Source organism: Lachnellula hyalina (genome assembly GCF_007821495.1).
Source record: "Lachnellula hyalina strain CBS 185.66 chromosome Unknown contig00036, whole genome shotgun sequence".
NCBI lineage: Eukaryota > Fungi > Ascomycota > Leotiomycetes > Helotiales > Lachnaceae > Lachnellula > Lachnellula hyalina.
In genome coordinates, this window is record NW_022157150.1 from 20,209 (window position 1) to 33,548 (window position 13,340).

At 48.4% G+C, this 13,340-nt stretch overlaps 6 protein-coding genes across 6 annotated transcripts; 3 read left to right on the forward strand and 3 right to left on the reverse strand.

The window, feature by feature from the left end:
• Nucleotides 1–2,361: 2,361 nt before the first annotated feature.
• LHYA1_G002733 (uncharacterized protein) lies at nucleotides 2,362–3,739 on the reverse strand (the record flags this gene model as incomplete). Its single annotated transcript, XM_031147708.1, has 4 exons — nucleotides 2,362–2,830; nucleotides 2,886–3,456; nucleotides 3,514–3,541; nucleotides 3,599–3,739. The coding sequence occupies 4 exons, from the start codon at nucleotides 3,737–3,739 to the stop codon at nucleotides 2,362–2,364; spliced, it is 1,209 nt and encodes a 402-aa protein (XP_031006899.1).
• Nucleotides 3,740–6,657: 2,918 nt separating this feature from the next.
• Nucleotides 6,658–8,052, reverse strand: Etnk1 (Ethanolamine kinase; the record flags this gene model as incomplete). Its single annotated transcript, XM_031147709.1, has 2 exons — nucleotides 6,658–7,179; nucleotides 7,291–8,052. 2 exons carry the CDS (start codon nucleotides 8,050–8,052, stop codon nucleotides 6,658–6,660), a joined length of 1,284 nt encoding a protein of 427 aa, XP_031006892.1.
• A 1,126-nt stretch (nucleotides 8,053–9,178) lies between these two features.
• Nucleotides 9,179–9,434, forward strand: LHYA1_G002735 (uncharacterized protein; the record flags this gene model as incomplete). The annotated part of the gene is made up of 2 exons (XM_031147710.1): nucleotides 9,179–9,234; nucleotides 9,296–9,434. The coding sequence occupies 2 exons, from the start codon at nucleotides 9,179–9,181 to the stop codon at nucleotides 9,432–9,434; spliced, it is 195 nt and encodes a 64-aa protein (XP_031006893.1).
• Nucleotides 9,435–9,555: 121 nt separating this feature from the next.
• Nucleotides 9,556–10,880, forward strand: CLCN3 (H(+)/Cl(-) exchange transporter; the record flags this gene model as incomplete). The annotated part of the gene is made up of 6 exons (XM_031147711.1): nucleotides 9,556–9,607; nucleotides 9,676–9,791; nucleotides 9,931–10,136; nucleotides 10,254–10,311; nucleotides 10,363–10,486; nucleotides 10,645–10,880. The coding sequence occupies 6 exons, from the start codon at nucleotides 9,556–9,558 to the stop codon at nucleotides 10,878–10,880; spliced, it is 792 nt and encodes a 263-aa protein (XP_031006894.1).
• A 275-nt stretch (nucleotides 10,881–11,155) lies between these two features.
• Nucleotides 11,156–12,428, forward strand: LHYA1_G002737 (uncharacterized protein; the record flags this gene model as incomplete). The annotated part of the gene is made up of 4 exons (XM_031147712.1): nucleotides 11,156–11,317; nucleotides 11,400–11,685; nucleotides 11,753–11,768; nucleotides 11,951–12,428. The coding sequence occupies 4 exons, from the start codon at nucleotides 11,156–11,158 to the stop codon at nucleotides 12,426–12,428; spliced, it is 942 nt and encodes a 313-aa protein (XP_031006895.1).
• LHYA1_G002738 (uncharacterized protein) lies at nucleotides 11,939–12,763 on the reverse strand (the record flags this gene model as incomplete). The annotated part of the gene is made up of 1 exon (XM_031147713.1): nucleotides 11,939–12,763. The coding sequence occupies one exon, from the start codon at nucleotides 12,761–12,763 to the stop codon at nucleotides 11,939–11,941; it is 825 nt and encodes a 274-aa protein (XP_031006890.1).
• Nucleotides 12,764–13,340: the final 577 nt, after the last annotated feature.

Genomic DNA, 13,340 nt, shown 5'->3' on the forward strand with positions numbered 1-13,340 from the left:
GATCGCTACAAGAACCAAGGGTGGGAGACAGTGGAAAGCTGGAATCATTTGATCGGCGACCAAATGCAAGGAGTGACTACAAGAGGCTCGGGCTTCCCTTCCTCTACTCTCGTAGCGAGCGGCAAATGATTGGATCGGTCTGCTGAGGAAATTATTCGCGTCCGTCGTATACTCCGTACAAAGCGAACTGGGGCCGGAGACTTTTCATGACGCTACTTGCACTCGTACAGCGACCACTCCACTCCACAGGGCATTGTTTGTCTATCGCATCTTAAGAGTTTGCTAGTCAATGCACGCCGAGATTGATGGATGATCCTCCAATAATAACTAGCCCAGGAAGAAAGAAAGAAAGATGAAATGTTGGCAAATTAGGTGCTATTTATCTATTATTAATCTGCCATTAATATCCTATCCAACTTCGGCCCATCTGACGGTGAAGAAGAAGCCATGCATACAGTACCTATGGGTCGGCCAAGACGTAGGTAGCCTTACGGTCGACGGAGGTTGGAAATGTCTCTTTTCGAATCACTCGTAGCACGGTACGGTTCCCCATCTTGCAGCCGACGTTGACGCCACTGCATGAGATGAGGGCCTGACACAAACGTGTCTTCCACGAGGTGTGTTCGGTGAGATGTTCCGAAAAGCCACCTTCTGATTCTTGCAAGGATTGTTTAAGGTTAAAGCGCTTCATCTCGCGCCACACGGCCCAGCCATGGGGTCTTTTGCCGTCTTAAGGTCCTGCGTACAGTACTGTACCTAACCTTAACTGAGATCCGGGAACTTAGTAGACGTTTAATTACAGTAGCAGTCCCTTGTACTCCGTATCGTACTAACCATCAGAGCCACGCTTGTCGGAAACCTCTGTACGCCGTTTCGACATGTTCGGAAATCAGTACCCCTGGAAGGATTTTAAATCACAAGTGTGACTGACGTGTAAGCCAAAAATAGAAAAAGTGTGATCAGACCGCCGAACGTCCCATGCGGCCTTGCCTATACTGTACGGAGGTACGGAGGTACTGGTACTGCACGAGAAGGATGCCCAAACCGAACACGGAAGGCAGGCGCGTTTCGTTTGAAGTTCTGCGCAGGATCTTTCCTCTCTCTCTCTTTTCTACGGAGGTACTCTAGAATCTCCTAGGATACGTCTCCTTCTGCCCTCGCTGGCTGTTGTACTGCAGCTGTGGGCCATGCAGCCGGCACAGCGGCAGACGAGACGTGGAATGCCTGCAAAACGTGGTGAGTGGAGGGCAGGTAGGAGGCAGTGGGATGTGGGATGTGAAGGAAGACCGCAGCTTGCGTACCCAGGTAAGAAAAGGTTAGGACTGTCAAGTACAAGTACATGGCAACAGCAGCATAATTGGACGGCATGCATGTAGCATGCATGTAGCATGCGGCGCGGGGAAGAGGCAGCAGGTGGGCAGTCTTCCAAACTTCCATGCGTTGAAAAAGAACAACCTTGTTGTTGTCTCAAGTCCCTTCCCCGTTGCTGCTTTGCCATGCTTTGCTTTGCTTTGCTTTGCCTCGCATTCGCCTCGCCTCCCTCGCCACTGCTAGTTGAAACATCCAACATGGTCGCCAATTCGTTATCAGATGGCCCCCGATACATATCTCTTGCAATCGATGAATGGCTATGTCGTCGTGGTTGGAGAGTGCATAAGTAAGCTTTTATTCCCGGTCCGCCTCGTACATCCGTACCTCGTACTTCGTACCACTTGCTTGATCTTGAGCCACGCTACGCCAAGATTTACAATCATTCGAGAGGTGCCCCTGCGTAATTCTGTTTTTGCTCCGAGATCTGCAACATTACTGCCCTTTGAATAAAAACTACGGCAAGAATGCGGTTCAACCGTGAACTTAACTCATTTGAGTTACACCCTTGATTAGCTCCATGTGTGGTGTAGTGTTAGCGGGTATAGCTTCATCCTGGCTGCTGGGGAATAGTAGCTTTCCCCATTTTTGAATATTTCCTAGTATCCAGTACCACCTCAATTTAGACAAGTTGAGAGGACCATAATAACAACAACAACAGGGGAGAGATTGGATGAATACTTCTCGAGCGTTGATCCTAGCAATGCGTCATTCGGCGGAACGTTCTCCCAACCATGGCCCAAGTCCATCCCATATTCCTAACACCGAGCACGGACAACGGAGGCCGAACGCCGTAATTTCAGAAGCACCGTTTTCTCTCTTTTCCCCTCTGTTGTCTATCTCACTCATATCATGAGGCGAGCCTGGTTGAAAGTTTGTTTGTGTATTAAGTATGGCCGTATAAATGTGCATCCGTAATTCGTCTAGTTGTGCGCCCAAAACACCATCGCTAGGTCCAAAATGACTTTTCCTATCTTGAAAATACCCCTCCCCTCACCAGCCCGGAAGTAAAGCAGCCCCCCTTTGCCGCCTCCATAAGTTTGCGCGGTTGACCCAATCCCGCCCTAGTAGCCATCCCCAGCGCTCCAATATGGCCTGCGAGAACTCCCAAGACATCTCATTCAGAGGATCATCTCCCCAGATGATCAGCTGCCCCACATCCTCTCTTTCTAATCCTGTAATGCCTATTTCTACAATAAAACCCTGTGCTGCATCGGATCCGGCCTGCAGCAAGCGCTCGCGGAGAGACGGAGATGCTATCATGTCGATTCCCCAATAGTGCGGTGTTTCGAGTTGCGCCTTGCTTGGCTTTAGAACACTTGGCAGGCTATCACTCAAAGACCGTAAGACTGCAAGATGCTTTTCAGGATTCGTGATGATTGATGAATCCGAGTAGAGCGGCCGGAAAATTTGATTGATTTCCGCTCTCGCTTTGTTTCGATCGTATGGTACCAGAGACATGCTATCGAACCAAGTATTAGTTTTACTGAAGTCCGATCAACGCTTCTGCTACTAACCGTGACTGCTGAGGGACAGCTCTCTGTTGGCCTGCCCCCTGAGGTGCTTGAACCTCGGCCGATTGAGACATATTCATAGCCTGAAAAGGGGGTCCCATTGTAGATCGAGAACTTCGGAACCCTGATGACTCAGGTGAGCTTTGTGAATTATGACGGAGGCCGGATGGATGTACCATTGAGTAAGGCGAAGTGGATAGAGCAGATGGGTCGGTGTATGCTTGCATGGCTGGGGATAACATTGAAGATGTCAAAGATAGAGCCCCCATAGGCATCATGTCTGAAGCCATGGTTGCTGGAGGGCTACCAGTGCCCGACAATGATGTGCCTGAGATGGAGGGGGAGAGTGAATATGCACGTCCCTCATTTGAGAGAGATGGCACGTTCATTGATGCGGGTATAAGGCCGTGGGATGAAGGCGTTGAAGAGCCATAGAGCTGTGCTCTGAGAGTTTCATTCTCTCTCCGCAGCTCGTCATTTTGATATCGCAGACGTTCGATCTCTTCTGATTGCTCCGAGCTCTGTTCTTTTTGCGCCTGCTCGAGATTCTTAAGATGGTCCTTCCTTCTACGACCTGAGGCATTCAATTAGTTTGTGCGCGGGTAGGAAGTAACTATGTGGTTAAGCGTACGGAATTCTCTTTGGGCGAGTCGATTGTACTGGAGATTTAGGTTAGTTATTGACATCAAGTTGTATGCATATGTGAAAGTGCATACCTCGCGCTTGCGCTCTTCTTTGTCTGCTGCCGAATCCATGTTGCAAGTGATAGAATATCGTCTTGAGTGTTCCGTGACGGTTTGAAGAGTCATCGTGGGACAGAGGAGGACTTTTAAACCCTTGGGGATATATTCGAGCATACAACGACTTTAATAAGTAAATCCTGCAGCAGGGGATCGGTTCAGATTATGTACCCTGCTCAGTCTCCGTCGTCCTGCCGCCACTCTTTCCAATCTGCATGCCCCCCCCCCCCCCCTCCACCCGTTAGCCCATGCATACCCTTTTGGGAGAAGGACTCTGAAGAGGGCCACTGTTCCATTTTAGCTTAGCCTCAGCCTTGGGCCACTACTGCCATCCTAGTGTTGGAACATCGAAATTAGGACGGCGTCAGCTTGATCGACCCAAGGATCATTTTTCCCATGTCTTTTGAGAAGCCACTAAAGCTCCGCTCACTTGTAGCTTCGATATTTCCACACGAGGATTTGGAAGAGTCAGCCCAGCCTTAGTAAGTTCGAGGCTGGTATCAAGGCTGAGCCTTTCCGCCCGTATAATTGGAAGTAAGAAGCGCGTCTACGCAGGGCTAGGTGCGCGTGGGTCCCCTGCCACGAGACCAAGAGCCTTGAGTTAACGCTGTTGCGGAGCCGGTGCACTACGACTGGAAGCTTAAAAGTCGAGCGTACGAAGTATCCAATCCTGTGGGGGAGTGTCATGGAGCTTGTAAGCCGGATCCGAGTACGGAGTAGAAAGATCTCCGAGAATAGAGTCGGCTTTTAGTTCACAAGACGGTGTACTGTACGAAGTATTCCGTGAGAGATAGATACCCCTTCCTACGCCTTCCCGCGCTGTTTCTATCCACAGCGGTTATGCTGTTCAAAACCTAGATCCTAATCATATGATGAAGTTTCTTGGGATATTATGCAGAAACAGTTGTAGTTTTAGTAAAACACTTGTTCTGCTATCGACATTTAATGGGCGGTGCAAACTGCGGAAGAGGAAACGTGGGGTACTACAGCGGTACCTACTGTACATACGAAGTGTGCTTAGGTACCTTATGCATCCAAACTTTGTATCCGCGGGGATGAAATGGCCGCCATCCAGACATTGTTGCTGCCAAACGCAACGGCTAGCTATACTTCGTAAATCTTTACCAATCAAACCAGCGCGATTCAGCCCCAGACCATCCTAGTCCTTGCATCATACAGTAATGTAAAGTACAGTACAGTACTGTGTTTACTGTACTTAGGAGAAAGACTTGAAACACCTGTCCAATTGATCCCATGTAACAGAAGGCGCAGTGGCAGTGCAGCCTTGCTGTCACCAACGGACAGCCAAGCGCTGTTGAAAGAATGGAGAACAAGGAGCAGAGAGAAGCCTCATAGGATCGCCGTTCAGTGAAGACACTGCCGTACCGTGGTCTGACCGTCTGATCCGCCATGCTGGTTCGTGCGATGTGACCGACCAACCCTCCCCAACTCCAACCCAACTCGACTGCAGCATAAGCAGTAGCAGCAGCTTACGAGTACAGTACACGACAGAAAAAACGTGGGAGCCGGCCCTACTTCCATTGCTCCCCTTCCGCCTCCTCCTCTGAAGAACAATAATTCAGTTGTTCTAGAGACATGCCCAGCCCAGCCAGCCTGACTTCTGCGGCGCCAAAATTTAAGCGATGTACTGACTCATTTAGGTGAGCTTCTCATACTACTCGCGAGTAAGAAGAACAGCGGACAGCTACAAGTACGATAGTAGTAGTAATATTTCGCGTTAAAAGTGCCGGTAACTTTTAGCGTAAGGCGGTTTCAAATCAATGGATAGCAGATTGGGTATTGATAAGCGTTCTATATCAGTCCTCGACAGGACGTGCGGCTCGTCACCTTGATCTTGTTTAAGCATAGGACCAAAGACCGTGCGTAAATCTGGCTGCTCTGCCCACAATTTGAAACGAAACAAGAGACGGGAGGCGACTTGGCAAGCCCGGCTTTCACCCTCCAAAGCATGGAGTACTTCGTATGGTTGGTGCTTAATCTTCCCCGCGCCTGCGCTTGCCTTTAATAATTTTTCAAGGGTAGGCTCAAGTGCGGCGCCGCTGGAGGAGGACCTTTTCTCGAAGGATGATTCGAGAAGGTCCCTCCCTGTTGCTCCGTAATGTAACCAGTGATATCGTACGGACTTACCGACAATAAGAGCACTTCCCGAATGAAGCTTGCGAAGGATGATTCAAGATCAAATAATAACTAGAGATACCAAAACTCCCCATGCCCACTAAATTAGTAATACGCGGTGGGGTTCTGGTTTACTCCGTAAAGTTGAACTTGGGAACTTGGCGAAACATGATGCTATTCGCAGCATGGGACCTTCCCTGTCGCCATGCATTAAACTCCTTGCGATCCACAGCGGGCAGTGTATTCTGCAGGACCTTTAACCGAAGCCTTCGTGGCAAATATGCCGTTTGAAGACTTTGGAAGTTCTATTGTCTTGTTCGGGAATTTCGACAAGTCTTCTTGCATCTGATCACAGAGGTATAATATTCAGTACGAAATGAGACTTCACCTCTTACATTAAAAGAAACGGTATCAAAATCAATAACAATGAGCATAATGCTAGAAAGTATTGTTGCCAAGAGAGTGGATTCAGCCACAGAACTTGTCAACGGCTTTGGTCTCGATGCAGGGATCCAGGAACATATACAAATCCAATCTCTCGGGTTCGAGTAGATCTTGCGAGTGCGGGAGGTTGGTGTTTCTAAAACAGGCATGGCGCACGTGCTCAATTGATTCCGTTCTCTTCGACGACTTCAGGGACTTAAACGACGATACTCAGATGCTTGAACAAGTATTGTGTTCATTTGTCATTAAGTTTTGCTTCCGCAATTTTTATTGAACCAACGCCACAAATGCCAGGATGCCAGCTGTCTCAATCTACAAGCGTTGAGGCTGAGATTCTTAACCGCTGTATCTTTCGGTATGGCCACGCCCTGCCGGCTGTGTAATTGCATCTCATCATCATGAGAGGGTTGCTTCTCTGAGAATTTGTGGGGCTTCTAGAAGGCAGTGCCATGAATCTACGCCTCCTGCGCCCATCTCAGTTCTCTCAGAGGTTTCTCTTTCCCTGCTGCAGCCCTGCTGCCATCTGTCTCTGCTCGCCATGCCCAGTACTCCCCCAATCGGACCTCTGCGTACGATGCGTAATCGAAGTCAATTTGTGATATAGTAGCTTGGATCAGGGCCCATATTCCCCAGTAAAATCCAGGGATTCCGCGGAAGGTATCGATCTCGTTGAAGAGCTTGTCGACTTCGGCTTCTTCGTCAAACTCCTTATCATGATCTAGATGGGCGAAGTAACTTCGTATATATTCACGAATGAAGTCACGTCGCTGAGATTGGGTTGGCAGAAGACCATGCTCGCATTCAAATCCGCCCCACTCAGCAAAATGGTTTGAGATATCGAACGCCGCAGGAGAGGGTGTTGCATACTCGTAGTCGATGAAACTGACAGTCGCAGGCATACTGGGCTTCGTGACTCCTGCGGAGCGTGGCTGTATGATCACATTACCACTTAATAGGTCGCAGTGAGCGAATACCAGCTAGCGAAACGTCAGCACAACTCAAAAACAACATGCAATCCTTCAGTCACTGTTGGGAATACTTTCAATGCCCTCATTGCCAATACTCTGCATAAGCACGGGAAAACTCACACTATTTTCCCCCAGACCAGGCCGATTACTGAACTCGCCAACCAGGCGCATTAACTCCTTCTGCAAGTTGGCTTGTCTGGTCTTTTCTGCATCGGATGTAACTGGAAGTGCATATATCCACTTTTGCATAACTGTCCAAACATTAGGAGCAAGCTTTCCGGGTGCAACATTGTCAATTGCTTGCTGCAACGCTGGATCCTTCTTACTCGGGGTTGGTGCGGAGATTCCGAGCTGTTCACTTCCTGTGACCTCTGTCGCTAGGGGCTCTCGAGAGGATGGTAGACAAGGAACAACGGCGTGCCATTCCGCCAAACGTCTGGCAACTGCACGCCATATGTCTTCTTTCCGTAGATCCGCTGGCTGTGTCACTGTTCCTCGAATGAAACGATACAGCATCCCATTATGAAATCGAGCTAGTAATTGGGGGGCAAGATTGTGCTGCATGAGCAATTCATGATTTTGAGTCTCCCTCTCACGATCAATTATCAGAGAGGTACCCTGGCCGTATGCTCTCAGCAAAACAGCCTCACTATCTATCTCCTCCTCCGATAGACCTGGTCTCTTGTTCACGAGCTTCAATAACGTATTTGTAATTCCATCTGTAAAGCGAACTAATTCGACCTTCCCGCCGTTATTCTCCCATTCCGGCCTGAGAGTATAGATAAGGCGCAGAGCTGAGGTGTTTGAGTCGGCTTGATTAAAGCTGAGAGGTATGAATCGAACCTTTCCGACAGCAGATTTGGGCTCTGAAGCCGTCGCCATTTTGTTGACTTTCGGAGGTAATGAGGGGGAAAGTCGGTGCAGATTGATGAATGCTGGAAGATGTTAAATCATAGTCTTAATGGACGAGAAAGCCACTTACTATAGTTTAGCTATGGTGCGTGAGTGAAATGGGTAGAACACCAGATAAGCTCCCAAGTTGATGGAGTTGAGTTCAAGTCGTTATCTGGAGACAGGTTCGTTCCAATTGCGTCATTCAACAGGTTCTAAGAAATTGCGGAGACTCCTTCCTGGAATCACGTATCCTAGCATGTGCTTGACAAGGGTGCGTGTTGTAGAACAGATGATATGTGCGCTGTGTCGAGAGCTGTACTCGTATAATAATTACGGTATCTAGGGTTATTTGAGAGGTGGGGGGCCGTTGTAAGGTGGGGTTGTTGAGGGCAAAAGTTTTCTACTCCTCGCACTGAATGGGTGAATCGTCTCCGCAAAGTGACTCCAAAGAGTTGGTGATTAATAACGGGAATGCGTGAAGGTTTCGACAAGACAATAAATTGAAGTGGATAATAAACAAACCAGTCCACGCGGCTATGACAGAAGTAGGACAGGGTCGCGTGACGTGCACCCCTTTTTGAAAAAGGACCCTGAATCCGGTGTAGCCGCAAAGGTGTATATGAATGTCATAGGTCACGTGAGTATACCATCCGCAACCAAACTCCTTGTCTTGGATGCAGGATAGCTGAATCAATAACTTTTATTCTCTTCTCTGTTTGTCACCCTTTAACAGAGTCTGGCACTTTCGCTCTCTGATGATAGAATGCATACGGTCCCATGACCTTAGATCGTAGGTTTACCTTCAGTATCAAAAACTAAGACTTCCTAAGCATCCGTCGAAGTATTACAATTTCAACAACCTGGTTCGAACTTCAAGCGAATATGCTGCTAGTCTTATAAATAACACCCTCATCGAATGTTAGCAAAGCTCAATTGCCTATCACTCTTATCGGCAATCTCTAATCACAATATATGCACTACTCTTGGTGGTGGCTTGAATATCTTTCGGGAGACTTTTAGTTATCCACGCCAAAGAGAGGTCAAGCTACATCGACGTCTACAATTATGTCTTCTACTATTCTTATCGTTGCTTGGAAGTCAGGCAGAGACAGCCATGTCTCAAGACGAGGAAGCTAACGAACACACTCAGCTCCTGGACCCTAAAGTAGAGTAGCTCAATTGAGTGGACACAGACGTGGTAGCACAAGGAGCAATGACGTTGAGTTAGAAGATGCCTCATCAATTATATCCTCCCATTGTCCAAAGGAGAGCGAGCTCTAGCAGAAACTGCAATAGGAGAGCGCCTGTCGTACAATGATTACACAACCATTGACTGGCTACATGATTTTGGTAGAATTCCAAGTCGATAAGCCTGTTCCATACTGATATCTGATGAAGATCAAAGATTCGTACCTATATAGGGCTATAGAGTCTATCAAAGTCTCAAGGGTCGTTGCCTCGCTGCCTCGCTGCCTGGGATTCATATCAAGGATGGGTACCAGCTTCATTGATTGGCATCCTCACAGCCATTGTATCGTTTCTCGTTGGTGAGCAGCTAAATACCCATATGTCCTCCAATTGCTACCTTTCGACGCTGACCTATTACCAAAGATATCGCCGAAGCTACCATCAGCGACTACAAGCTTGGATACAGCTCATCGAGCTTTCTCAAGAATAGAGAATCATGCTGTATCAAGAAGAGCCCCCTGCCCGGGATCATGGACAACGTTAGAGAAGACTGCCTGGCGTAGAATATCTGGTCTGACAACTACTGGGGAAAGTTTGGGATATACATTGGTTCTGCTCTGCTCTTCGGCATCATCGCCGGGACCGTGACAATGACCACAAGAGCCAAATTACCAACAGCAAAACAACACGACCAAGACCCAAGATTCAAAGGGCGACCTAGGTCTCTCCACTGGCAAATCTATGTCCCTGGCAGCTGGAAGTGGGATGCCAGAAATAAAGACTATCTTGTCCGGATCCGTCATTCCCCATTTTCTGGATTTTAAAGTCCTCCTGGTCAAAGCCGTTAGTGCGACACTCGCCGTTGCAACCGAATGTGTGTTTAGGTAAAGAAAGACCATTTATTCATATCTCTACATGTGTAGGATACCTCGTTACGAGTTGTTTCCCCAAATACAGAGATAATGGAAAGAAAATGCGGAGATGCTGAGCGTTGCCTGTAGCTCTGGCCTCAGCGTCGCCTTTGGTGCTCCAATAGGTGGAGTTGTGTTTTCTTACGAGGTGATTTGAATACACCCCTTCTTCTATGGGATTGCGCTAACGATATATCAGGAAATTGGCACATATTCCCCTCGCAAGGTCCTATGGCGTGCTTTCCTCTACTATTTGTTTGCAGCAGTTGTACCCAAAGCTCTGAATCCCAATGAAACAGACAAGCTAGTTTTTTTTGTAACTTGTAAGTGACTTTTCGCACTTTGTTATATTGTCTCTCGCCGAAATCATGATGTTTCGGAGGGTTTGTGACATACAGAAATTTTCCGATTCAGCAATACTGATTTAAGAACTTGCAGGAAACCAAATACTAAGTCAATTACCTCCCAGAACACTATCTAGTTTTCATCTTCTTCGACATAGTAGGAGAGCTCTTCGGTGGCATCTTTTGCAAAGCAAACTTACTCTGGTCTAAAACCTTCCGCAAATACTCTATCAGCAGAAACCCAATCCTCGGACTCGCCCTTGTAGTCCTCGTCACAGCCCTCCTCCAATACCCAGACCCCCTAACCCGCGCGAACCCGCGGACCCGGCGACGTCATAATCAAGAACCTCCTCGTCGACTGCCGGAATCCTGAAGCATCGTGGTTATGCGCCCAAGAAGCGCAGGAACAAAAGGGCCACTACTACGGCTGACTCGTCTACGGCACGGTCGTAAAACTCATCCCCACCATCATAACTTTCGGCTACAAAGTCCCCTCTTGCACCCTCATTCCAGCCCTAGATTTCGGCGCTCTCTTCGGCCGCCTAATCGGGCAAGCAATACCGGATATCTCGCCCGGAATTTTCGCCACGGTTGGCGGCGCGGCGTTTCTTGCAGGCGTCTCGCGCATGACCGTCTCTCACAGTTATCATGTTCGAATGCACCTGCGAAGTGGACTACATCCCACCCTTCATGATCGCAATTCTGGTAGCGAAATGGGTCTCGGATGCGTTGAGTAGTGAGGGCGTGTATGATCTCGCGCAGACGGTATTGGAACGTCCGTTTTTGGATCCGGAGCATGCCTTGGGCATTGTGAGGGATGAGGGAGATTACTGTTGATGTTGGGTCGGAGTGCAAGGTTTCGAAACCACTGCTGTTGACTAAGCTTTCGCAGCTCAAGGCTAGGAGACTTATGGTCGCGGGGCTTGTTCTGGTTGATGGCGATGGGATGTTGCATGGGTATCTTGCAGAAGGAGAACTGGACTTCGCTATCCATGAATATAGCGTGCTCAAGGATGACGAATCGGTCGACTTGTTGCAGGGTCCTCTCTCGGCGTTCGTTGATCGGACACCTTTGACGATCTGCGCCAAAGCACCAATGGAGTATGCTGTTGAGATGTTTGGGAAACTGGGATTGAAATATCTAGTTGTGATCGAGGAAGGGACTGCGAAAGTTGTTGGTGTGATTATCAAAAGAAGGCCGGTCTTGCATCCGGAGAATCTGCAGCATTAATGTCATATGTCTAGTACTGTTTTCAAGTTTGTAAGATTCTAAGAAAATTGGGTAAAAGGCGTAGTTCGAACGCTTTGCTTTCAAAGCTAAAGTAACCAGCAATCCTCAGTGGGACAATAAATAACATGCGGAATTAAAAAACCTCGATTTTTTCTCTTGAACCATTATTCGTCAGTCATAAAGCCATACATTATATAACACTAAAGCCACAGACACACCGCAACAACCACAACAGCCAGTCCTAGCCAATTATTATCTGCACTCCTCTGCGCCGAACCAACATTCGAGTCTTTGAAGGGAGAGCTATTCGTCGAGTCTTCCGATTGTGCAGAAGAGATCTTACTGGCCCCTTCCCCACCAGAGCTCGTCGATGCAGGTGCTATTTTCGTGGTTACCGGCGAAGTGCTCAAGCTGCTACTGCTCGCTACTCCTGAAGTCGGGGAAACAGATGATGATAACGTGGAACTTGTGGATGCAGATATCAAATTCGTTAACAGCGAGCCAGAAAGCGTACTTGTTCTCTCAATCGTGACCGGAAACACAAGTGTCAACGTCGACCCTCCCTGTGCTGTAGTGATCGTAGCAGTCGATACGGAATACTCGATATACTCTGATGACCCCGGAGTAGTAGAGGCCACCGCTGCACTCCCACTCGTTTCACCGCCCATCGTAACCGTCGTCGTAACCTGACTTGCCAAACTACTCGCCTGGTCCTCCGCATTCCGCATCGCAGAATCCGGAACCGGCGTCCCAGCAATCTGACAAGCTAGCTGTAGCGGCATGAGGAACGCGTCGTTGTCTAAGCTATTATCGCAGTTGCTGTGCATGCATGTGATGAGATCTGGCAGGAAGTTGCCTGCTGAGGCCCGGCAGAGACATTTGATATCTAAGGTTGAGCAGTTCTCGTCGTCTGATTGGGTTATACAGTTTTGGACGCACTGTGGGAGGGAGGAGATGAATTGCGAGTAACCGTGGGGTAGTATGCAGAGGGCCAGGATAGCGGAGCGAAATTTCCAGGTCAGCATTTTGTGAGTTGCAATGAGCTGCTTTCTGGATTCCAATATGATGAATGTGATTGGAGTGATTATTATATAGACCAGAAGAGTCAATTGAGCGAAAACATGTTCTCGCTCTGTAGTTATCGTCGTCTCATCATTATTTTCACTGATGAGATGTGGCTGGCAAGGGCTCAATATCAACCAGGCACAGCCGCAGCCGCCTACTAAATATTCTTCCAAGACACATATTGTGGCAAAAGTGGATTTCCATCTTCCTGGAAATCGAGAAGCCCGCAGTTGCGGATACGTCAGGATAACTCTTGCTGCCCTGTTTTCGATACATTCGGGGAAGCACAGGGTTGATGGCACAAAAGTGCTTGGATTTGATTCGCAGGTGTGGCGGTGCACTCGCAGGTGCGGCGGTGCACAGCCACAACTGGGGCCCTCTGCGCCCAGTTGGAACGCCTTAGTCCTGGTTGTCCTGCTGGAAAGGTCATGTTGATTACAGGTAGGTTCAGGGCGAGTGATTTTCGCAAACTAGAAATGGAATGCCGTGGTTGAATTATATATCGTAATGATGAACGCTCTTGAAATCTGTGAAAAC